Here is a 23,381-nt window from a genome sequence, read left to right as displayed (position 1 = left end):
TCCAGCCCCATTTGGTCAAGAGTGGCCCCACAGGCATTAACTCCCCCCATATTTTCAGGCTACACAGGCTTGAGTGCACAACTTCCAAGGGTAGCCCAAGCCCAGGCAAGAGAAAGGTTCCCGCCCTTGCCCCAGCCAACAGCAGGCAGAAAGATGCAGGCCCAGGCAGGGTGCTGTCAGGTTCTGTGTGAGCAAAACAGGTCAGCTGGACCAGCATGGGTCAGCTATTCACCCACAGAATGCTCCAGAATTTTACAGAGAAGGCACAGCATTAGCAAGCTGCCTGAAAATGGGGTGGAGGGGACTACATTTTCCTCACCTGACTCTTTGGTTCACCCATTGTGCTCCCCTGAGGGGCACTCAATCATGGGTAGGGATACACTGCCCAACATGGCTGCCAGGAGCCCACTCTGTGACAGTTGTGGGACGGAGAGGCAGGAGTGCAATTAAGAGTTGCCTTGCAAGCTGAGTACTCTCCAAAAGGTGTCCACTACACGTGAGGTGGGTGGCCCACTGCTGTAGTTGCATGACAGGGACCAGAGAGGGATAACTCTGAGTGCTAAATCAAAACTTGGGACCCTCACAGAAACAGGCATCCCATAAAGCTCACACAGTACGTACTGCCAAAGAATCAATGGAGCAGCCCACACCTCCAACAACTCTGTTCCCCATCCCCAGAAGGACTATACTGCTCTCTTCTAGACCTCGTGGGGTTTGCTCCAGCCACACCCTCTTAAGAAGCTGACTTAACTGGGGGAACTTCCTCAAAGCTACTGTACTCTGATGAGAAACCATCAAGTAAGAGGCAGTTGAAACGGAGAGGTGACCTCTGTGGAAAACTGAGCAATTTCAACATCTCATACTTTGATTTTTAACACAAGAAAAGAAAAGCTGTTCTTTAGTAAGTACATTTACTATTATCTTCATATGGGATAACTGGGTGTATCTTTTTCCTTCTCTTCTTACTGTTAGATTTTTCTGTTGATTTATTCTTTGTGAAGAGGATAAAATTCTTGTATCTAAGAATTGAGACACTTGTTTTTCTATGTTAACATGTTAAGAAAGAAGTAGTTTCCAACACTATGTTGAATAAGAGAGGTGAAAGCAGCGGGCATCCTTGTTTTGTTCCGAATCTTAACAGAAACGCTTTCGGTTTTTGCCCGTTGAGTATGGTGTTGGCTGTCGGTTTCTTATGTTTAGGTATGTTCCCTCTAATCCCACTTTGCTGAGGGTTTTTATCACAAATGAGTGCCGGATTTTATCAAATGCTTTTTTCTGCATCTATTGACATGATCATGTGATTTTTGTATTTCATTTTGTTTATGTGATTTGTCACATGCATTAACTTGCACATATCGTACCGACCTTACATCCCCAGAATGAATCCCACTCGATCCTGGTATGTGGTCTTTTTAATGTATTGTTGGATCCAGTTTGCTTGTATTTTGTTGAGGATTTTAGCGTCTATGTTTATCAGGAATTTTGGCCTATAATTTTCTTTCTTTGTAGTGTCTTCATCTGGTGTTGGAATTAGGATAATGCTAGCCTCGTAAAAAGAGCTTGGGAGTCTTCCCTCTTCTCGAATTTTTTGGAATAGTTTGAGAAGCAGAGGTGTTAGTTCTTTTTATATTTGACATGAATTTGCCTATGAAGCAATCTGGTCTAGGACTTTTGTGGGTTGGGAGTTTTTTGATTACTGCTTCAATTTCATTAGTTGTAATCAGTCCGTTCAGGTTTTCTGATTCTTCCTGATTCAGTTTTGGGAGATAGTATGTTTCTAGGAATTTGTCTCTTTCTCCCAGGTTGTCCAGTTGGTTGGCATACAGTTGTTCACAGTATTTTCTTATAATCCTTTGTATTTCTATAATGTCAGCTGTTACTTCTCTTTTGTTTCTAATTTTATTTATTTGGGTCTTCTATTTTTCCTCATAACTCTGGTTAAAGGTTTGTCAAACTTTTTTATCTTTTCAAAGAAACAGCTCTTGGTTTTATTGATTTCATTTCTCTTTCTCTTTTTTTTTAGTCTCTCTGTCTTGCTTCTTTAGGTAGGCCTGTGATACTATGAACTTTCCCCTCAGGACCACTTTTACTGTGTCCCATAGATGTTGAGTTCTTGTGTGTTTGTTTTCATTTATTTCCATGTAACCTTTTTTTATGATTTCATAAAATTTTATTTTTGTAATAAAACTGATTCATTAACATATGACTCCTTTTGTCACATTTAAATTATATTTTATTGATTATGCTATTACAGTTGTCCCAATTTTTCCCCCTTGGCCTCCCTTCACCTAGTACTCCCCACTCCCTCAGATAATCCCCGCAGCATTGTTCATATCCACAGGTCATATGTATAAGTTCTTTGGCTACTCCATTTCCTATACTGTACTTTACATCCCCCTGACTATTGTGTGACTACCTATTTGTACTTCTTTTTTCAAAATATATTTATTGATTATGCTATTACAGTTGTCCCATTTCCCCCCCTTCACCCCACTCCATCCTGCCCACCATCTCGCTCCCACATTCCGCCCCTATAGTTCATGTCCATGGGTCATACTTATAAGCTGACGCAGATACCGGCCCGCAGGATCTGCTGTTGTGGCTGCAATATTCAAACACACACAGACTACAAAAATCCTGTGGAGAAAAAGGGGCTGTGTGGCCACTCTCCAAGTTAGAGAGAGGGCCCCTGACCCCCGCCTGGACAGGCTTTTATTGTTTTTCTGGGCACATTACATTGAGGGCAATCCTCATTTACTATGCACAGGTTCACCACAGGTGATTACCTTTTAAGGAGGACAAAGGGCAAGAGGACACTGCTAATTACTTCAAAGAGAAAGATGTCACAGCTCAAGGGGGAAGCTGCTCACACTCCATACTTGGGTGGTTTAGCACAGATTTTAGGAAGATGAAGATACTCAGTAAACATTTGCTGCCTCAATTCAGGGTGAGGGAGTTTTAGCAACAGCAAGTCTCATAGCAGTCAAGGTACGACGCAGGCCTGATTTCCCACTGGAGAATCTATCCATGGACGTGGGTCCTGCCCGCCAACCTCGCTCCCCACTGGCTTTTCTGAGTGGGGCTGAGCCACATTTGTCATGCTTGGAACAGTTCCCCACAATAAGTTCTTTGGCTTCTACATTTCCTACACTATTCTTACCCTCCCCCTGTCTATTTTCTACCTACCATTTATGCTACTTATTCTCCGTACCTTTTCCCCTTCTCTCCCCCTCCCCCTCCCCTCTTGATAACCCTCCATGTGATCTCCATTTCTGTGGTTCTGTTCCTGTTCTAGTTGTTTGCTTTGTTTGTTTTTGTTTTTGTTTTAGGTGTGGTTGTTAATAACTGTGAGTTTGCTGTCATTTTACTGTTCATATTTTTTATCATTTTCTCAGATAAAGCCCTTTAACATTTCATATAATAAGGGCTTGGTGATGATGAACTCCTTTAACTTGACCTTATCTGAGAAGCACTTTATCTGCCCTTCCATTCTAAATGATAGCTTTTCTGGATAGAGCAATCTTGGATGTAGGTCCTTGCCTTTCATGACTTGGAATACTTCTTGCCAGCCCCTTCTTGCCTGCAAGGTCTCTTGTGAGAAAGCAGCTGACAGTCTTATAGGAACTCCTTTGTAGATAACTGTCTCCTTTTCTCTTGCTGCTTCTAAGATTCCTTATGTTTAATCTTGGGTAATGTAATGATGATGTGCCTTGGTGTGTTCCTCCTTGGGTCCAGCTTCTTTGGGACTCTCTGAGCTTCCTGGACTTCCTGGAAGTCCTATTTGTACTTCTTAATCCCCTCACTCTTCACCCATTCTCCCAAACCCCCCTCCCATCTGGCGACCATCAAAATGCCCTCTGTATCCATGTTTCTGTTGCTGTTCTTCTTGTTTGCTTAGTTTGTTTTTCAGATTCAGTTATTGATAGATATGTATTTATTGCCATTTTATTGTTCATAGTTTTGATCTTCTTTTTCTTAAATAAGTCCCTTTAACATTTCATGTAATAATGGTTTGGTAATGATAAACTCCTTTATTTTCTCTTGTCTGTAAAGCTCTTTATCTGCCCTCTGATTCTAAATGATAGCTTTGCTGGGTAGTGCAGTCTTAGCTGTAGGTCCCTGCTTTCCATGACTTTGAATATTGCCAATCCCTTCTAGCCTGCAAAGTTTCTTCTGAGAAATCAGCTGACAGTTTTATGGGGATTCCCCTGTAGGTAACTAACTTCTTTTCTCTTGCTGCTTTTAAGAGTCGCTCTTCAGGTTATGGAGTGTCAGATATGGCACTAGCTTGTTGGCTCTGTGGGGGAGGTTTTAGAAAAGGGACAATGGCCTCTGCTCACCTTGATGGCAGACACTGCAGTTCCTTGATTGGTGCCTTTCAAGCCGCTACCCCGGTGCTGGAGCTCACAGGGAGTGAGTCTGAGTAGGTCTGCAGGTCCTAGAACCACACCTCTGTGTGGCACATTTGCCAGCATCAGATGAAGGGAGACGCCCTTATCATTAGATCTTCAGTGCTTACTGGATGGTCTCTGGCTCAGCTGCTGCACTGACCCTCTGAGCATCTTCAGAAATTGCCAGAAAGAAGAGGATTCTGTTGACAAATTCTCTTTTTCCACATCCTAGTTAGCTGCTTGTATCCTGGGCCTCTCTCACCCTGGAGTAACTGATCAAAGGGCCTTGGGGAAACCTAAAGGGGCTGTGAGCAGGTAGTGCAGGGACTGTACCAGCATTTGCTGAGAATCTACTGTTTCCTACACATAGTTCTAAGTGCTTTAAATGGATTATTATCTCAAGGAATCCTTAGGATGCCGAAAGATTATTATCTCCTTTGTATAGCAGAGAGGACCAGAAGTTAAATAACTTGTCCTAGGCACACACTGATAGTTGTGTGAGCAGGTACCCAAGCCCAGCATTGCACACAGCAGTGTGTGTAGCCCCTGAAAGGCAGAGAAACAGGAACGGGAGAGGGTACTGGGTCCTCTGCTTCAATGGTGGTACAGTTTTGGGAGAATGACTGCAGGCAGGAAAACATCAGTGCTGAGTCTCCTCCCCTCCTGTGTCCCCAGCAGCTGCCCTACCACCTCCTACCTCTCTGATGGGCCCAGCTGTTTCGGTTTTACTCAATTCAATGGGGAAAAGAGAAGGAAGCTGTGTTTTGGCCTTTACTCCAAATACCCTTCTTCCATCCAGTTTTTCCATTAATAAAACTGGTACCTTAAACCTTCAATTTAAAAAATATGAGACATACACACTGACACAGAAAGGAAAAATCAGCAAGCATTAAACTATCCCCATTTGGACTGATCACTTGAGAAGGAAACCCAGAAGACAAACTGGAGTGGGTCCCTGGACTGCCTCCTGGGGAACAGGGAGAAAGCGCCTCATTCAGTCCTGTCCCCAGTGACAAAGGCTGCGGCCCCCACCACACTAAGCGCCAGAAATGGACTCTTGGGCACACTTGCTTCTCTGTTGAGCAATTTGTAATATCAGTTGTATTGCCAACGCTTGGGGCCCCTTTCCACTTAGTCCCAGCTGGCGCACTTTTCTAAAAATCACAGTTAAAAAGCACAGTCTTTGGTGAATGGAAGCATGGCAGCTTCTGAAAACAAAGTCCGACTGGAACAGCCTGTGTTCCTTACAGACCCTTCTGATGTTTTGGTCTTGCTTTTCAGAAAAGGATTTGTAAAACCATCGGCCCCCGTTTCCCAGGGACTCCAGCAGGGAGTGGGAGGGAAGCTGCGTGGGCCTGTGCTGGCTTTGGGTCTCCCTTTACCTTGAGGAACTGACGTCCAGTGAGGGGCCAACTCACCACTTCCTTTCTGCCTCAAGGAAATGACTTAGTGTCAAATTCTTAGGAAAAAAATCAAGCCAGAATTATGGACTCTTGCAATCTGTATCAGATGTTTTGGGCACGTATTTACTGGTGCTTTAAAAAATTGACAAATCTTTTGTGACCAAAAATAATTCTTCCCACACTTTAAAAAAAGTCTCTCTTTATCTTTAACCTTCGGCATTTTAATTATCATGAGTGGGCCACTTTGCATCCATCTTGTTTGGGATTCTCTGTGCTTCCTGGACTTACATGTCTATTTCCTTCACCAAATTCAGGAAGCTTTCTTTCATTATTTTTCAGATAGATTTCCAATTACTTGCTTTTTCTCTTCTCCTGGCACCTCTATGATGCGAATGTTGGAATGCTTGAAGTTGTCCCATAGGCTGCTTAAGCTATCTTCATTTTTTTGGATTTATTTTTTCTTGTCATTCTGATTGGTTGTTTTTTGCTTCCTTACGTTCCAAATCATTGATTTGATTCTTGGCTCCATCCACTCTACAGTTGTTTCTCAATAAATTGTTCTTTATTTCAATTAGTGCATCCTTTATTTAACTGGGTCCTTATTATGCTGTTGATGTCCTCACTAAGTTAGTGGAACATCCTTATAACCAGTGTTTTGAAAATCATATGTGATAGATTACTTTTCTCCATTTTGTTTAGTTCTTTTCCTGGAGTTCTGATCTGTTCTTTCATTTGGGCCATGTTTCTTTGTCTCCTCTTTTTGGCAGCCTTTCTGTGCTTGTTTCTATGTATTAGGTAGAGCTGCTATGACTCCCTGTCTTGGTAACATGGCCTAATATAGTAGGTGTCCTGTCGGGTCCAGTGGCACAGCTTCCCGTATCACTCAAGCAGGGTGCTAGAGGTGCACCCTTCGTGTGGGCAGAGTACACCCTACTCTTGTAGTTGAGTCTTGATTGCTGTTGGCTGGTCAATAGGAGGGATTTACCCAGGCCAGTCAGCTGTAAGGACTGGATGCAACCACTGACCACTAACCTCTGCCCTCCATGGAGAGTCAGCTGTGCAGGGGCAGAGTGGTGGTACTTCAATGTAGTCTGTAGCTGACCACTGGTATATGCAGGTTCTGGGGTTTCTTGGGTGGTGCAGGTCAAGGTCAGCACCAATCATTGTTGTGCACAGGGCCACCCTGCTTGAACTACAGAGCAATCTGCAGATAGCTGCTACTTGTGCTGGGCTTGGAGGTTCCCAGAGGAAGCCAAGCTGTGAAACTAGGTTGGATACTGCTAGTGCCAGGCCTGGGGCCACTTAGCAAGAGGTAGGAGGCCTTGGGGCTCACTGAGGCCAGCTTTGCTGGTTTGAGAGAATTTGGGAAATTGTGAAGCATGAGCCGAGACCAGCCATTCATATGGAACAGCCTGTCTTAACAGCTTGGGTGCGGTGGAGCCTCAGGGGATCTCCAGGGAGGGACAAACAGTGTTAGCCAGGTTGATGGAATCTCAGATATGGCACCCACCTGCTAGCTTTGTAGCTCTGGGGTTGAAGGGTTCAGAAAAGGAACAGTGGCCTCTGTTTGCCTTTCTGTCTGGGAGAAAGCTCTCCCCCAGCTCTTGCCTTGATGCCAGTCACTTCAATTCCTCCCCTTATGCCAGGTGCCCTTCAAGCTGCTACCCTGGTGCTGGATCTCAGGGATGAGTCTGAATAAGTCCATGTGCATGTTCTCTAAGAGGAACTGCTTGGGACTCCAGAAGTTTCTTCCACTGATTAAATCCCCACTGCTTTTTGCAGCCAGAAGTTACGGGGACTTATCTTCCTGGCACTGGAACCCTGTGCTGGGGGGCCTGGTGTGGTTGGGACTCCTCCTTCTAGAGACATCCGTCCCAAATTTTTATCAACCACACGTGGGTGTAGTACCAGCCCATTCAGCATCTCCACATCTCTGCCCCTCCTACCAGTTTCAATAGGTGTGGTTTCTTTACTTCTGTAGTTGTCAGACTTCCATTCAACTCAATTTCTGACAGTTCCAGGTGATGATTGTTCTATAGTTTAGTTGTAATTTTGATGTGGTTGTGCAAGGATGTAAGCTGTGCTTCCCTTGCTTCCATCTTGACCAGAAGTCTCCAGGTAACTTTTGATTTCTTCCTTGATCTCATTGTTAATCCATTCATTGTTTACTAACAATGAATGTGTTTGAATGTTTTTCAGTTTTTTATTGTAGTTGACGTCTAGTTTCATACATATGTGGACAGAGAAGATGCTTGATATGATTTCAATCTTTTTGAATTTATTAAGACTTATTTTGTGTCCTAACGTATGGTCTGTCTTTGAGAATGTTCCATATGCACTTAAGAATGTATATGCTACTGCTTTGGGATGAAATGTTCTGTAAAAATCAATTAAATCCATCTGATTCAGTGTGTTGTTTAAGGTTGCTGTTGCCTTGTTGATTTTTGGCCTGGAATATCTATCCGTTGGGGTCAGTTGGGTGTTAAAACCCCCTACTATAACTGTATTGCTGTTGATCTTTACCTATTGTCCATTAACATTTTCTTCATATATTTAGGTGCTCCTGTGTTTGGTGCATATATGTTTACAAGGGTTATATCCTCTTGTTGGATCAATCCCTTTAGGGTTATGTTGTGACCTTCTGTGCAAATGATGTTTTGTTGAGTTGTACAGGGAATCCTTATAGTTTTGTGAACCAGTATGTTCTGAAAAGGGCCTGAACTTTCATTGATTGGCCATTATATTGTAGTCCTCTGCATTTCTAACCAAGATTTGATCATCCCAACTGAGCAGAGAGCCATTCCATGGGAGAGCTGTGATTGGTTCTTGGAACATGTGCAAGGTAGGGTTACCTCCCCAAAGTTCACCCAACCTTTACTGTGAACTTGCCATCATGCCCTGGTTTGAGGATCACTCCAGTTAGGATCCTCAACTTATTTTAGGCAGGCAACTAGTGAGTTTTTCCCCACAGTAGGCTGACCTTTCTTTTTGAGTGACTTTTATATTCTTCTTTTTCAGGTTGTCAAATCCACAGTCTTTAATATTTGGGAATTTGGAGACCTAGGTATACCATCAGCCTCTTGGTGTGTTTTATAACTGAATCCAGTGTTTGGGGCAATTGAATTATCTTCTCCCCAAGCCTGGTGTGTGCTTGGAAGGTGCCCAGTTCTTACCTGGTGCAGAGTTACTTCCTTTCATTTTTCATCATAAGCAGCAAAAGTCATGGGTCAAAAAGCCATGCTAACGTGGGGAACACTACCACCCAAGTGCTCATACCTCAAGCTCTTTCAGCTTCTGGTGCTGGCTGGTCTTTTTTACTTCTGTTCAGGTAAGCAACTTGACCGAGTCCATTGTTTCAGGGTCTAAAGAAAGGAGATGATATTCTCAGTGCTGCTGTCTCTGTAGTCCTGCCAAGTGGCATATTTCTGTCCACTTTAGAGATGAGAAAGGACCTGCCCATGAGTACACCGCAAGTCAGCAACCAAGTTAGCTCAAGAACCCAGACCTTGAAGCAAGGGTGGGATGGTGTTATTTTAACAAAACCATAAAGCTGATTTGGAAGTCCAGCTTTGAGGTGTGGTCTCTTCCATGAATACTAGTTTCTCATTTACATTTTGTGACATGCTAAGTACATTGGCTTAGGGCTCTGATTACCAAACTGTATTTCCATGAGACAACACAGCTAAAGTGTTCTGCTTCTAAAACTGAGCATTGATGATCTTTCCAATTTGAAAGGGGAAAATAAAGCAGTTGAGACATATAATCTTCTTAATGTTACATTTTTCTCTTAATACTTATTTTTATGCTTTAGGTATTGATGCCCTTTGTGGACACTGGCATCTGATATTAAGTGTATCAGATTTAACATGAAATTACATTTTTAGTTATGTTAAACTTACTACATAACTATTTCATATGTGTTTTGCAAAGAATATTTTGACTCCTGGAGGCTTTTCTTTCAGCTCAGGTGCTGGATTTAAGGGACTGTTGGGAAGGGTGGGACTCATCCTAGCAATAGGATGGTTCTGACTTTACTTTTAAAGTCAAAAGAGAAGATTGCTTTCTGCTGAGCAGTATAGTATATGGTTTCCCCAAAATAAAGGCTTTGACTCCAGCACAGTTTGCCGGTCTACAAAGAGCTGAATATCAAAAGTCCTGTGTTAAGAGCTGCTTACTTAAAACAGGTCTGCACTGTGGGCATTGTCCAGAATGTCAAAGGTGTGAGGAAGAGAGGTTGAAGGAAGGGAAGAGGAGTTAGGGTACACAAATTACTTGACTATTTTGTGTATATTTGACAATTACACTATATTTCCAATAGTTACAATTTTCTTCTGAGAAGTTGGGAAAGCACTCTCAAACTAGAGTCCTCTGGAGATTCTAAGTCTCAAATTATTTAGAAGGATTTTTATACAGGCTTTCTGGGGGTGGGGGGTGTGTCTGTGTGTGACAGAGGGAGAAACAATAAAAAGGAGAAAATGTAAAAAGAGCATCAAAAATAAATTGAATAAAATTAAAAATATATTAAAAATTGTAGCAGTAAAAAAAAGAACATTAAAACTAAAACCAAGGCTTTAGTAATTATATCAGAAAATTAGTCATAGGCAAATGGAAGGTGATCTTTGAGCTAAAGAAAGATATTTAGGAAACTACCGTGTTCTACACAGTGGTTTTAACCTTTTTCATTTCATGGCGCACATAAACTAATTACTAAAGTTCTGCAGCACACCCAAAAAATGTATTATATTTTTTGCTGTCCTGACAAAAAATAGGTATAATTTTGATTAATCCACACCAGACAGCTATTGTTGTGTTGACTGTTATCATTTTTTATTTGACAATCTAAGGGAAAAGAGGTCAGTGCCCCTGACTAAATAGTCACGTATTGCATGCTTTTAAAATTCTTGCGGCACACCGGTTGGAAACTGCTGTTCTATAACTACAGCCTGATTTTACTATCACTGTACTGAGTCACAAACAAACCTGAGCTTCTTATGCCTGAGCACTTACCAAACACGCCTTAAAAACTGAGCGTGGGATTCCTGCCCTCAAAGAGATTTGAATATTGCCAGTTGGATGAGTCAAAACTAACTCACAAGCAAGTGAAGAACAGTGAAGTACTTGGTCTGACTGTAAGGCTAAGACCTGAGAAAGGCGGACCAGTGTGGACTGGGGCAGCAGGGCAGGTGGAAGACAGGTGATCCTCTGGGAATTCTATGTGGGGCAGCAGTACGGACAAAGGCGCAAAGATAAGGATGAATCTGGCACATGTGCTTATTCTTTTGTTTAATCATTTATCAATTCAACAGACATTGAGCATCTCCTAAGTACAAGACAATTTTCTTGGTATTGGGGACAATTTATGGGCAAAATTGGCATGGCTTTTGCCTTCATGGAATTCATGGTCATTAGGAAGAAAGTGAAAATTAATCAAATAATCACCCAATTGAAGGTATGAACAACAAACACTGTCTTTCCCTGCCAGAGGGGAGAGTGGTAAGAGTGAACCGGGGTGAAAGTGGAAGGAGCAGCCGGTGGGAGAAACCAAGAGCAAGGAAGTGAAGGGGTGGGAGGTGGGGGGATGGGGACCTGACTCCACAGGGCTCGAAGGCCACATTATCTGGAGGGTACTGGGAAGCCATGGAAGGGTTTTAAGCAGGGGAGTGACATAGTCTATACAAGTGCTGCTCACACGTTTACATACTTTACCTGGAAGCCTTGTGAAAATGCACTGGCTAGCACAGGGACCTTAGTGAAAGGGGTGCCCCTGGGAATTTCCAAAATGCCCAGAAGACTTTTGGTTCCTCTTTTCAGTCTGATTCCTCCTCAACATGGGCATTTTGCAAGGTGGCCTCAAATAGTGTATCACTGACCTTTAGAGATACTTATACTTCTTGAATGACTGGACAAAAATTCCTTAAGAACCATCACTGAAATTAGTTCATTTTTACTGACGTCAGCATCATGGCAGAGTGAGAGGACTTCTTTGTTTCTCTCTTAAATTTGCAAGAAGTCGGGCAACTATAACTCAACAAAGGATCCCCTGCTCAACACACAAACTTCCTCAGAGATCCACCCATCTGTAGGGGAGGCAGGACAGGAAGGTGTGGATAAAGACACAATTCAGCACCCTCTGTGGCTCCAGCAAGCACAGCAGTGGCGGAGATGTCAGGCTGCAGCCCTCACACTGCAGCCTGGAGTGTAAGGAAGGCAGAGGCAGTATCCCGCCCAGAGAGGACAGCTAGCTCCTTTTGCCCCTCCCCACCATAGCAGAGCCCAGGAGAGGTGACTTGGATGCTTAAACATCACAGCAGTGCTGGCAGCCACTACTGACAGAGCTGAAAAATCATGAAATTGCCTCCCTTGCTCCACTGATCACCACAGACCCTGGCAGAGGCAGTGGAGACAACTCCAACAGCTTCGTGGGGCCAGCTGCCATTAATAACGAGGAGTCAGTGCTCACAGCTAACAAAACTGGTTCTCCACCATGCTGGCGGTACCCCTTAAGCAAGATAAGCAGAACACAGAGGGGACACCCACCCTTCCAGTGATTCTGTGGCATTTTCCTGAACTTAACACCACAGGTAAGAGAAAACAAAAACTTGTGCTATACCACCATCTACTGGAAAACAAAAGAAAGTAGCTCCCTATTGACCTAGTGAATTGCTAAGAGCAAAACTATCTAAACAAGAAAAGCATTCACAGACAGAAAAGCAATTAATAAAGAACCATGAATAACCAAGGTAACGTGGAAGCACAGAAAGAAAATGAAAAGTCTCCAGAAACCAAACTCAAAGTCATGGAAGACGGCGGTTAAAATGACAGAGAATTTGAGATTGCAGTTATGAAAAAACTCAAGGAAACACAAAACCCAAAAAGGCCATTTGACGAACTCAGAAATAAAATTAATGAACAAAAAAGAACCAGAGAGAAGATGGAGGCCAAGTAGGTAGAAGCAGAGTCCTCTTGCTCTTGCCCCCAACTTGCATACTCAGTGAGTTGCCAATAAATAAACTGAACATTCAATGGAATCTTAGCTGATATGAAGTGTAGAAGCCAAGGAGAACAGAAGATGCTTCACCATAGCTGGTAAGGAGATTTTAATAGATTGAAGGGGAGATACCCCCTAGCGAGGCGCCCGCAGCTGTGGAGAGCATAGTCAGAAATCACAGCTTTGCCGCTTCCTTCCCTCCCCGGGGAAGAGAACCCCCAGACCTGGACCGGAAGTGACTTGGAAACACGAAGTCGGGGAGATCCAGGCTACAGACACACACAGCGAGCAGCACACCCATAGCTGCCGCAGCAAACGCCAACCAGGAAAGTGTCAGAGAGAGGAGGGGATTCTATCCACACCTGGGTCAGGCGGAGGCAGGCTGGGGCCAGCCAGGCCTGTGAGAGACTTTGACTTTTGGGAGAGGTGGTGTGTGTGGAAAACCAGACAGTGACTCAGTTCTGCAGTGGGTGTGCCCAGAAAGACTTTTTAAAAGGGGAGCTGAAGCATGCTGGGTGGGACCCTGTGCACAGCTGCCCTTCCAACAAAGGGAAAAGATAAAAAGTGAGGTTTGCTCCCACTGAATACAGCTGGGCAGAGATCAGAAAGGTGCACAGCAAGGGGATTTCTTGGCCCCAGCCAGGCCCAGCTAGCATGCTGGAGGCTGCACAGAGTGGAGAGTTTGGAACTGTGTCTCCTATAAGGGCAGTGGCCTGGGAACTGGACAGGCAGGAGTTGGGCACCTGAGATTATTTACAGCCAGGCAGAGAACCCCTTTCCCCGGCCAGCAGAGTTCAAACCTCTGGGAAGGGAAGGATGCACCCAGCCCCCACCTCCTGCAGGATTGCGAGCACCACCACATCAAATGGGGAAGCTCTGCAAAAGAGGCAGGACAGGCTCAAGAACCCCCTGTGGCGTGCATTCTGCAAGAGAAAGACAGAAAAAGAAACACTGAAAGGGCTCATTTTGAACTTCTCTCAGGGAGACAAAATACACTGGTTCCTTAGGGCCCTATTCCACGGAAGCCTGCAAAGCAGGGAGATCAGAAATCAGTGCAGCAAGCGAATGAAGGCCTCACCCAGCCTTGGCTGGCACACAGAGCTCCCATCAGCACCAAGCAGGAAAGAGCTGACCCTCTTACATAGATTGGTCCCTCCCTTGAAATGGTCAGCTAGTTAGTTCATCAGAAACTATATATTATTGGAAATAAGCTGGGACAGACCAAGATTGGTGGTGCAGGGGCAGATGTACCCACAATTTTTCCAGGAGACTAAACAGTGCCTCCCAGTGGAGACCCCTGGGGTCCCACCCTCCCCATCACAATAGAAGCCCCCTCTAGAGGCAAGTGAAGGCAATACAAGCGGTGCTGCCACAAGTTGGACAACCCACCCTGGGACCTTGAAATGATAAAAAGCCAGAGGCAGATCCAGAAAGAGAAGACAGAAGGCAAACACAAAACTCTGCTGAGATGAATTCCACCTTGTTCTTCCTCAGAATTTGCGTTATATTTTCTTCCTTTTGCATAGCCTTTTAATATTTCTTCTTTTGTTCCAATCGTATTCCAACTAATTAAGTATTCTTTGTCTCTTATTTTTTATTTTTATTTAGATTTTTATATTATTTTATTTTTATTTCAAATCTCACATCGTACCCTTCCCTTGTCTTATTCCATTTTGCCTTCTTCCTGCCCTTTCTTATTTTCATTGTAAATAGTATATTTTCCCCCATGCTACACGTTGTTCCTATTCCTTACTCTTACTATTTCTCCTTCCTCTATCCACTCAAAATCATTGTTCCTTCCTCTAGTCAGCTCACATTCTTTTTCTTTCATATATTTTTATTCTCTTCCCATCTTTATTAATCTTTACTCAGCTGTTGTTATTGACCCTCTTGTGGTTTTTCTGAAATTTTGTTCCTTTTGGTTCTGTTTCAAGCATCATATTATATTCTCCCCTTTTCTTACTCCATTTTGCTATTGACTGTTTTTCTGAATTTTAAATTTTATTTTCTCCCTTTCTTTGCCTTGTTTCTATTCCCTACTCGTATTATTTCTCCTCCCTCTTCCATCTCTAAATCATCTTTCTCTCCTTCAGTCATCTCATATTCCCTTTTTCCTGTTTTATAATATTCTTAATCTCTCTCCACCTTTATTAATCTTTGTTCAATTGCTGTTGATATAGCCGATGTGGTACGGGGTACTTTTATTGGCATGGGTTTGGTTTTCTGGGTAGTGTGGCTTTATTACCAGCACCTGTACAACCGCATACAAGATGTGGTGGGAGTTGTGACTCCCAGTCAGCCAGCCAGAGGAGAGAGCCCAGCAATGAATGAGCCATCAATAATCAAAGCCAAAGTACAGCCAGAGAGCCCACATGAACTGAATAAAGGGCAACCCTGTAGCATCCATATCAGGAGATCAAAGAGACCATCTGTAAAAATTATCATGCAAATCCCCTCAAGAGATCACATTTCTTAACTATGACCTCTGTATGCCTGTGGGGCTGAGTACGTGTCTAACCTGTGGTTGGAGTTCACATGCTAGACTTCCCAAAGTGCTTCTTATGGGACTAGTGGGCCTCCTGCCTCACTGTCTATTGAGAGATAAATGGAGAAGGAAAATGTGGTCTATATATATACAATAGAACATTATTCATTATCATCATTATCTTATTACCCTTCCTTAAATAGGAAGGAAATTCTAGCACACGCTAAAACATAGATGAAACTTGAGGACATTATGCTAAGTAAAATAAGCCAGTCACAAAAAGACAAATACTGCATGAGTCCACTTATATGCGCTATCTAAAGTAGTCAAATTCAGACTTCTGGCCAAGATGGAGGTGTAGGTAGACACACTGTGCCTCATCGCACAACCAAAAGAAGGACAACAACAATTTAGAAACAAAAACAACTAGAACTGACAGAAAATGAAACTGTATGGAAGTCGGACAACCAAGGAGATAAAGAAGACACATTCATCCAGATCGGTAGGAGGAGCAGAGACACACAGCCGGGTGGAGAGGACTCCTGGCAAGGCGGCAGCTGGCAGACCCCATGGCCCCACATTACACGCAGATAAACCAGGAGGAACAGTGGGGGAGCAAAACAGAAAGCACAACCCAGGGCTCCAGTGCAGGGAAATAAAGCCTCAAACCTCTGATTGAAAACACCTGTGGGGGTTGAGGCGGCTGCAGGAGAAACTCCCAGCCTCACAGGAGAGGTCCTTGGAGAGACCCACAGGGGCCTAGAATGTATACAAGCCCACCCACCTGGGAATCAGCACCAGAAAGGCCCACTTTGCTTGTGGGTAGCAGGGTGGGTGACTGAAATGTGGCAGAGAGTGGAGCAAGTGTCATTCTTCCCTCTCAGACCCCTTCCCCACGAACAATGTCACAGTGCAGCTACGTGGGTTGCCCCGCCCTGGTGAACACCTAAGGCTCCGCCCCTTTCTATGTAACAGGGGCGTAGAGACAAAAAAAATGGCACAAATGAAAGAACAGATCAAAGCTCCAGAAATAATACATCTAAGCAACCAAGAGATAGCCAGCCTATCAGATGCACAGTTCAAAACAGTGATAATCAGGATACTCAAAGAATTGGTTGAATTTGGTAGCAAATTAGATGAAAAAATGAAGGCTATGCTAAGAGAAACAAAGGAAAATGTATAGGGAACCAATAGTGATGGGAATGAAACTGGGACTCAAATCAATGGTGTGGACCAGAAGGAAGAAAGAAACATCCAACCAGAAAAGAATGATGAAACAAGAATTCAAAAAAATGAGGAGAGGCTTAGGAACCTCCAGGAAATCTTGAAATGTTCCAACATCTGAATGATAGGGATACCAGAAGGAGAAGAGGAAGAACAGAAAATTGAAAACTTATTAGAACAAATAATGAAGGAGAACTTCCCCAGTCTGGCAAAGGAAATAGACTTCCAGGAAGTCCAGGAAGCTCAGAGAGTCCCAAAGAAGCTGGACCCAAGGAGGAACACACCAAGGCACATCATAATTACATTCCCCAAGATGAAACAGAAGGAGAGAATCTTAGTAGCAGCAAGAGAAAAGGACACAGTTACCTACAAAGGAGTTCCCATAAGACTGACAGCTGATTTCTCAAAAGAGACCTTACAGGCAAGAAGGGACTGGCAAGAAGTATTCCAAGTCATGAAAGGCAAGGACCTACATCCAAGATTACTGTATCCAGCAAAGCTATCATTTAGAATGGAAGGGCAGATAAAGTGCTTCCCAGATAAGGTCAAGTTAAAGGAGTTCATCATCACCAAGCTTTTATTATATGAAATGTTAAAGGGCTTTATCTGAGAAAAAGAAGAGAAAAAAATATGAACAGTAAAAATGACAGCAAACCTACAATTATTAACAACCACACCTAAAACAAAAACAAAAGCAAACAACTAGAACAGGAACAGAACCACAGAAATGGAGATCACATGGAGGGTTATCAAGAGGGGAGGGGGAGGGGGAGAGAAGGGGAAAAGGTACGGAGAATAAGTAGCATAAATGGTAGGTGGAAAATAGACAGGGGAAGGGTAAGACTAGTGTAGGAAATGGAGAAGTGAAAGAACTTATAAGTATGACCCATGGACATGAACTAAAGGGGGGAATGTGGGAGGGAGGGGGTGTGCAGGATGGAGTGGAGTGAAGGGGGGGAAATGGGACAACTGTAATAGCATAATCAATAAAATGTATTTAAAAATAAAAATAAATAAAGTAGTCAAATTCATAGAAACATAAAGTTCAGTGGTGGCTACCAGGAATCAGGGAGAGGGAGAAAGGCATCCTCCTTAATATGTACAGAGTTCCAGATTTGCAAGACGAAGAAGTTCTGGATATCTGTTCCACACCAGTGTAAACATACTTAACACTACTGAACTGTACACTTAAAAATAGTTAAGATGGTAAATTTTATTTAATTTTTAACCGCAATAAAATATGAAAACCAAACTGCACTTTCTGATTGTGTTTAGTCTCTAGATACAATGCTGAGTTCTGTTACTGCCAATTCTGATTTCCTGCTTGTGCAGGAATACGTGTTTAATAAATGTATGAAATCTTGTTCTATTTGCCTCTCCTTAGGCATCAGCCAGGTGATTAAGAGAGTGAAAGATACAGCAGTACTACCTTGTGATTACAACGTCTCCACTGATGACCTGACAAGAATTCGCATCTACTGGCAAAAAAAAGAAAATAGTGATGTGGTGCTGAGTGTCATATATGGAAAAGTGAAAGTGTGGCCCAAGTACAGGAACCGCACCATCCACACCATCACCAATAACCCTTCCATCGTGATCCTGGCTCTGCAACTGTCGGACGAAGGCATCTACGACTGCATCATTCAGAAACTTGAAAAAGGAGGCTACCAGATGGTACATTCGAAGTCGGTGAGATTATTGGTCAGAGGTCAGTGGAATTTTCTGATTCACTCTAAGTCTGAAGAGTCTTGATGCCCTTCAAGATATACTCCTATTGAATTAGGAGAAAATCTTCTCAAAGAGGGACGTATCTCATTGTATTTTTTAGGGCTAAGTGAATCACTAGTTTTACAGTGAACCCTAACTGATTTCTCACAATGTCCTGGACGTGTCTCCTAGTGTGCATTTCTTGCACTTTGACAATCTAATTCGTGACAATCATTCTGGGGCACTCTTAATGATCTGAAGGCCTTGTGAATCATTAGGGGACATATTTGAACTGAGGTAGCTCTACTATTAACTGTCCTGATCCAGTAATATATTCATATGAAGGCATGTTGAAAGGTATAAGAGCAATGCAGGCATAAATATCTTCCAAATAGTATTTGAATATTTATTACTATGGCTATTGTACTATTATATTTATTGTATATTTGAAGCTCTCATCTAAAAGTCATTCCTACAAATTTAGATGTGAGAGAACTGAAAGCATAATTTATGCCTGCCACTGGAAAAGGAAATTAACTCATGAATCAAAGCCCTAAATGCACATCTACTGTGAAGGGTAAGCATTTCTTATCTTGGGTCAAAAGAAGCCTTGACTTACAGATGACAGTGTGGTGTAACCTGAGCCCTTGCTGCGGAATACAGCCATGGGCCATTCCCTGACACTTACAATTCAAATACAGTTCTTTTTCTTCCTGAGTATTTGAGCCTTTAATGGAAACCAAACCTCTTAATAAAAGACAATGTTGTAATAACTATGTATGGCACCAGGTGGGTAACAAGATTTATTGGGAGGATCACTTCGTAAGTTATATAATGTCTAACTGCCATGCTGCAAACCTAAAACTAATACAATATTGAATGTCATGTGTAATTGAAAAAGTAAAAAAAAAGAAAAGAAGCAACAAAAAGATAACAATTAACCTTGATAGTAGATAATGTAGTAAATTCTTCACTGTTTTTCGCTGCTTTGGTCTTTAGCTATGGTCTGTAGCACCCAGTTCACACCTAGCATTTAGTCGGTAAGGCAAAGTTGCATGGACTTATCTTAAACCTCACTCTGTGTATTTCCTACTCGTGGAAATAGGGAATATATGGTGGTAGGGTTTGAGGGGCTCTAAGAAGCCCACTTCCTCCAAAACTCTTATCTGCATTGATTCCTGGAGTTCCTGTCATTATGACCTCCCCTATAAGGTCCTGTTAAAATGAAAACGTGTTCCCTAGGGGAGGTGGCACCACAGACAGAGTAGTCTGAATCAATTAATTACAGTAGATACATATTCCTCTAACAGAATACCCAGAGAGTAGACTCAGGACATGTACATTTAGATAGAAAAGAGGCAGAGTTTCAGCGAGGACAGCCCCTAGGTATTACGCTCCTAGAGTATTAGTGTAGGAGACGAAGGATAGGTCAAAATGGGCAACCTGAGAGTGCCTAAGGCCTGGAAAGGTGGGTGGGGCACCTGAATCAGATAAGGGAAGACAAAAAGGGAAATGTCACCTGCTTAATTGGACCTAGAACTAATTCTGACTTTTCCAATGGAACCCATGGAGAGCATGGGGACCTTGTTAAAATGCAGACCCAACTGCAGCAGGTCTGGAGTTGGATCTGAGATGCTACACTTATAACAAGCTTTCAGGTGATGCCTGTGTGGCTGCTGAGGACCACAGTTGGAGGAACAAGAAATTCTAAACAGTCTGTCTGTTGGCTAGAGTGACCAACTGTTCCATTTTGCCCGGGACTGAAGGGTTTCCTCAGACACAGGGTTTCAGCACTAAAACTGGAAAAATCTCAGGCTAACCAGGACAAATTGGTTTCTCTACATTTGCCTAAGGTTGCAAAATGATATATCAGCACAGCAGTGTATGAAAGCCTCCATTAACCAGTACATTTTAAGAACTAGTTGTACTAGTTAACATATTAACTAGGTTAATGGATTTTTACCTTCTAATACATGTGCACCTCCCCCTCTCCTAATAAGGCATTTTTACCCTACCCATTAAGAATGGTGAAAACTTGGTTTAACTAATTCAAATGAGATACAGAGGAGTAATTCTTTTATGGGTCATAGTCTTGCAAGGCCTTAGGAGCTGTTATTCTAAAAGATCACCTTATAGAAGGGATAAGAGACAGAACTGAAGCTGTTCTAAGCTGAGTCAGACCTTGAAAAGATGATTTTTAATACAATCCCTGGTAATAGTGCCTTGTGGTTTATCTACTTCTTAGAAAAGCAGAGTGTGGAAATGAACAAGAATTATAATTCAGGACATGAGTTACTTGGATTTGTAGAAACAAAGGGAATATTCTTAATGTCAGCCACCAGTGTAATGATTTGATCTTAAAGGATAAATTACCGGAGTAGGAAATACTAATGTCAACTAAAAATGGCACAGGAAAATGTCAGACTTAATTTAGAAACAGGATTAATTTTAAAAAGAAAGGTGACTTCACCTCCAACCAAATCCAAGTTTTCCCTTTTCTTGGCAATTATAATCACCTGTCATAAGCTCCCCTTTTCCTTCCTATTCACAGTGCTACCAGGAGGTCCTGGAACTTTCCCCTAACAACCTGATTTAAATAAGGAAACTCATCTAAGAGGGGGCAAATTTAAGACCCACGTAAATCAGTTTACTAACTAACGTCCTTTGTGTTAGGTTCTGTGCTATGTAATTTATATTAACATGTCATTTAATGCTTACAACCCTACAAAGTAGGGATTATTACACCCATCTTACAGTTCAGCAAACTAAGACTAAAAGTGGTTAAGTAATTGGCCCAGGGTTAAAAGGCAAAACTGGTTTTAAAACCTGCTCTTGATGATCACATGGCTATCCTACATCTCTCTTTGGGACTCAGAATTCTGAAAAGAAAACTATGGAATGAAGTATGGGAGGATACGCTTCCTACATTCATGCCAAAAACTATAAATTCTTTAAATCTAAGAGTAAGCGAGGAAGAGGTGAGGGGAGCTTTCCCCTGTATTTTCTGCAGTCATTCCACTGTGCTTTGCTTTGAATATACTTTAATATCTTATTAGGGCTCAACTGGACAAGTGAAAGGGTGCCCCAAGTATCTTAGAGGAATGCCAGGAAGGCTTCTCTGTCATATTAAGACATATCAGAATGGCGAGGGGATTAGTAAATGATTCCTAATGATTGTACATTTTGGACAGAGGTTTACCCAATGAAAAGACTAGGGAGTGCTAAACAAAATTTAGGGCAGTTGTTACATTAGATGTGGGAGTGGGAGACAGGATAACCGAGACTGCACAAGTATATGTAAGTAAGTTACTGTCGGTGTTCTGGTTCTCAAGTTGGGTGGTAGGTTTGTAATGTTTATTAATATTAATTAATAAATACATGAGTGAAATAGAGCCAGCTTGTGTACCTTAAATATCAGGAAGAAAGGAAAGAAAACAAAGTAAAAGAAAGGAAGGCAAAGAAAAAAAAGACCCTGGTAACTGAAAAACTTGGATTCAAATACCAGTTCCACCACTTATTGGTTGTGATTAGACCTCAACTTTATTATTTATGAAATACAAATTGTATTAGGTTATAAAATTACTAATTGTATCATATGAAATTACTGATATTTGATTTTCTCAATCTACAACCTACCTCCTAGGGTTGTTGAAAGACAAAATGAGAAAATGCCCAGACCTAACAAGAATCAAGAGCTCAGCGAATGTCTATTTTTCTCTTCACTTCTTGTAAATTCAAGTACTATGTCAATATTTATTCACGTGAACCTATTTCTCTTTTCTCTAATAACTGCCCTCCTGCTTCTATCAAAAGTAATAAAGAATTGCTATAGCCAATTCAGACCAATGTTAGTCTTTGGAGTATACATAACTACTAATGACTTGTGAAAAGTTGTAAATTATATCTCATTTTTGCATTCATATATAATAAGATATATAGTGGTGTGTACTTATATCCTTGTTCTTTCTTCAGCTGACTTCCCTGTCCCAAGTATAACTGAGCTTGGAAATCCATCTACTAACATCAAAAGGATAGTTTGCTCAACCTCTGGAGGTTTTCCAAAGCCTCACCTCTTCTGGTTGGAAAATGGAAAAAAATTAAATGCCATCAACACAACAGTTTCCCAAGATCCTGAAAGTGAGCTCTACACTATTAGCAGTGAACTGGGTTTCAATGTGACAAACAACCACAGCTTCATGTGTCTGGTCAAGTATGGAAACTCAACAGTGTCACAGATCTTCAACTGGCAAAAATGTAAGTCACTTCCTGGGGAGTTTCTACAGTGGAAAATCTAAAAATAAATAACTCAGCCAGATACAGTTTAGAATTGTGCATTTAACTGTATCATTTAACTGTATTTTTTGTAGTATTTTTGGCACATGACTTATAATTTACAACATATGACTATAATGTTACTAGATTAATTTTATTTTCTTTAATAAAAATTCTAAAATTTAGAGTCCAAATAAGCGTTATCCATCAAATTGTCATCTTAGGAAGATATGGTAACAATATTGTTGTCATTGAAAGCACTCATATTTGTCCTCCTTTGAAATTACCCTCAGGGCTTTGGCAGTTTCTTTGGTCATCTCTCTATGGTACCATGGTGTCAAATCATTGTCTTTTGTGGGTGAAAGTGCCTTTAAAGAACTACTGGTTCACTCAGAACCAAGTCTGATGAAGAAGGTGAATGACAAGCTACCTGTGGACAATGCCTGTAAAAAGAGATCTTTTTGAGCAAACACCATAACCAGATACTTTACCCTACATGTGGTAAACTCACAGAATCTTCTTTTCCCAAGAAGTAAAATCATCTGAAAATATAAAATGCAAAAGGTTGGGTTTATATAAATTTATGCACGTCAAGCCCGTAATGGGTTGTTACAGGAGAACTCAGATACTTGAAATATATGTCTAACTTGTATGGAGAACAAATAGGCCTTTTCTCCACCTCTTATTCCCACTCCCAACAATATGTTTTGTGGCTACACAATATTAAACAATACACTGAGTTTGATATACAAGTAACATGTAAGTAGAGAGTATAATATATAATGTGGAGTATGTCTTATGTCTTCATCTTGTCTTTACTTGGAGTAGAGGAGATATTTTTATGTTTAAGATTTTATTTATTTATTTTTTTGAGAGAGGGGAAGGGAGGGAGAGAGAGAGAGAATCATTGA

General features: G+C 41.9%; 1 protein-coding gene across 1 annotated transcript in view; it reads left to right on the top strand.

Annotated features, from left to right (window-relative positions):
• The first annotated feature begins 778 nt into the window (after positions 1-778).
• The window catches only part of CD80 (CD80 molecule), a 34,274-nt gene continuing 11,671 nt past the window's right edge, over positions 779-23,381 (top strand). The window contains exons 1-4 of the mRNA XM_024577918.3: positions 779-901; positions 8,813-9,122; positions 17,876-18,199; positions 22,171-22,452. Coding sequence (XP_024433686.2) covers positions 9,017-9,122; positions 17,876-18,199; positions 22,171-22,452 — 712 coding nt within the window. The 5' untranslated portion in view covers positions 779-901; positions 8,813-9,016. The remainder of the gene's footprint in view (positions 902-8,812; positions 9,123-17,875; positions 18,200-22,170; positions 22,453-23,381) is intronic.

Source organism: Desmodus rotundus, chromosome 2 (genome assembly GCF_022682495.2).
Source record: "Desmodus rotundus isolate HL8 chromosome 2, HLdesRot8A.1, whole genome shotgun sequence".
In the NCBI taxonomy this organism is placed as follows: domain Eukaryota; kingdom Metazoa; phylum Chordata; class Mammalia; order Chiroptera; family Phyllostomidae; genus Desmodus; species Desmodus rotundus.
The sequence above is the reverse complement of the archived record's forward strand: the minus strand, read 5'-3'. Positions and strand labels throughout refer to the sequence as shown.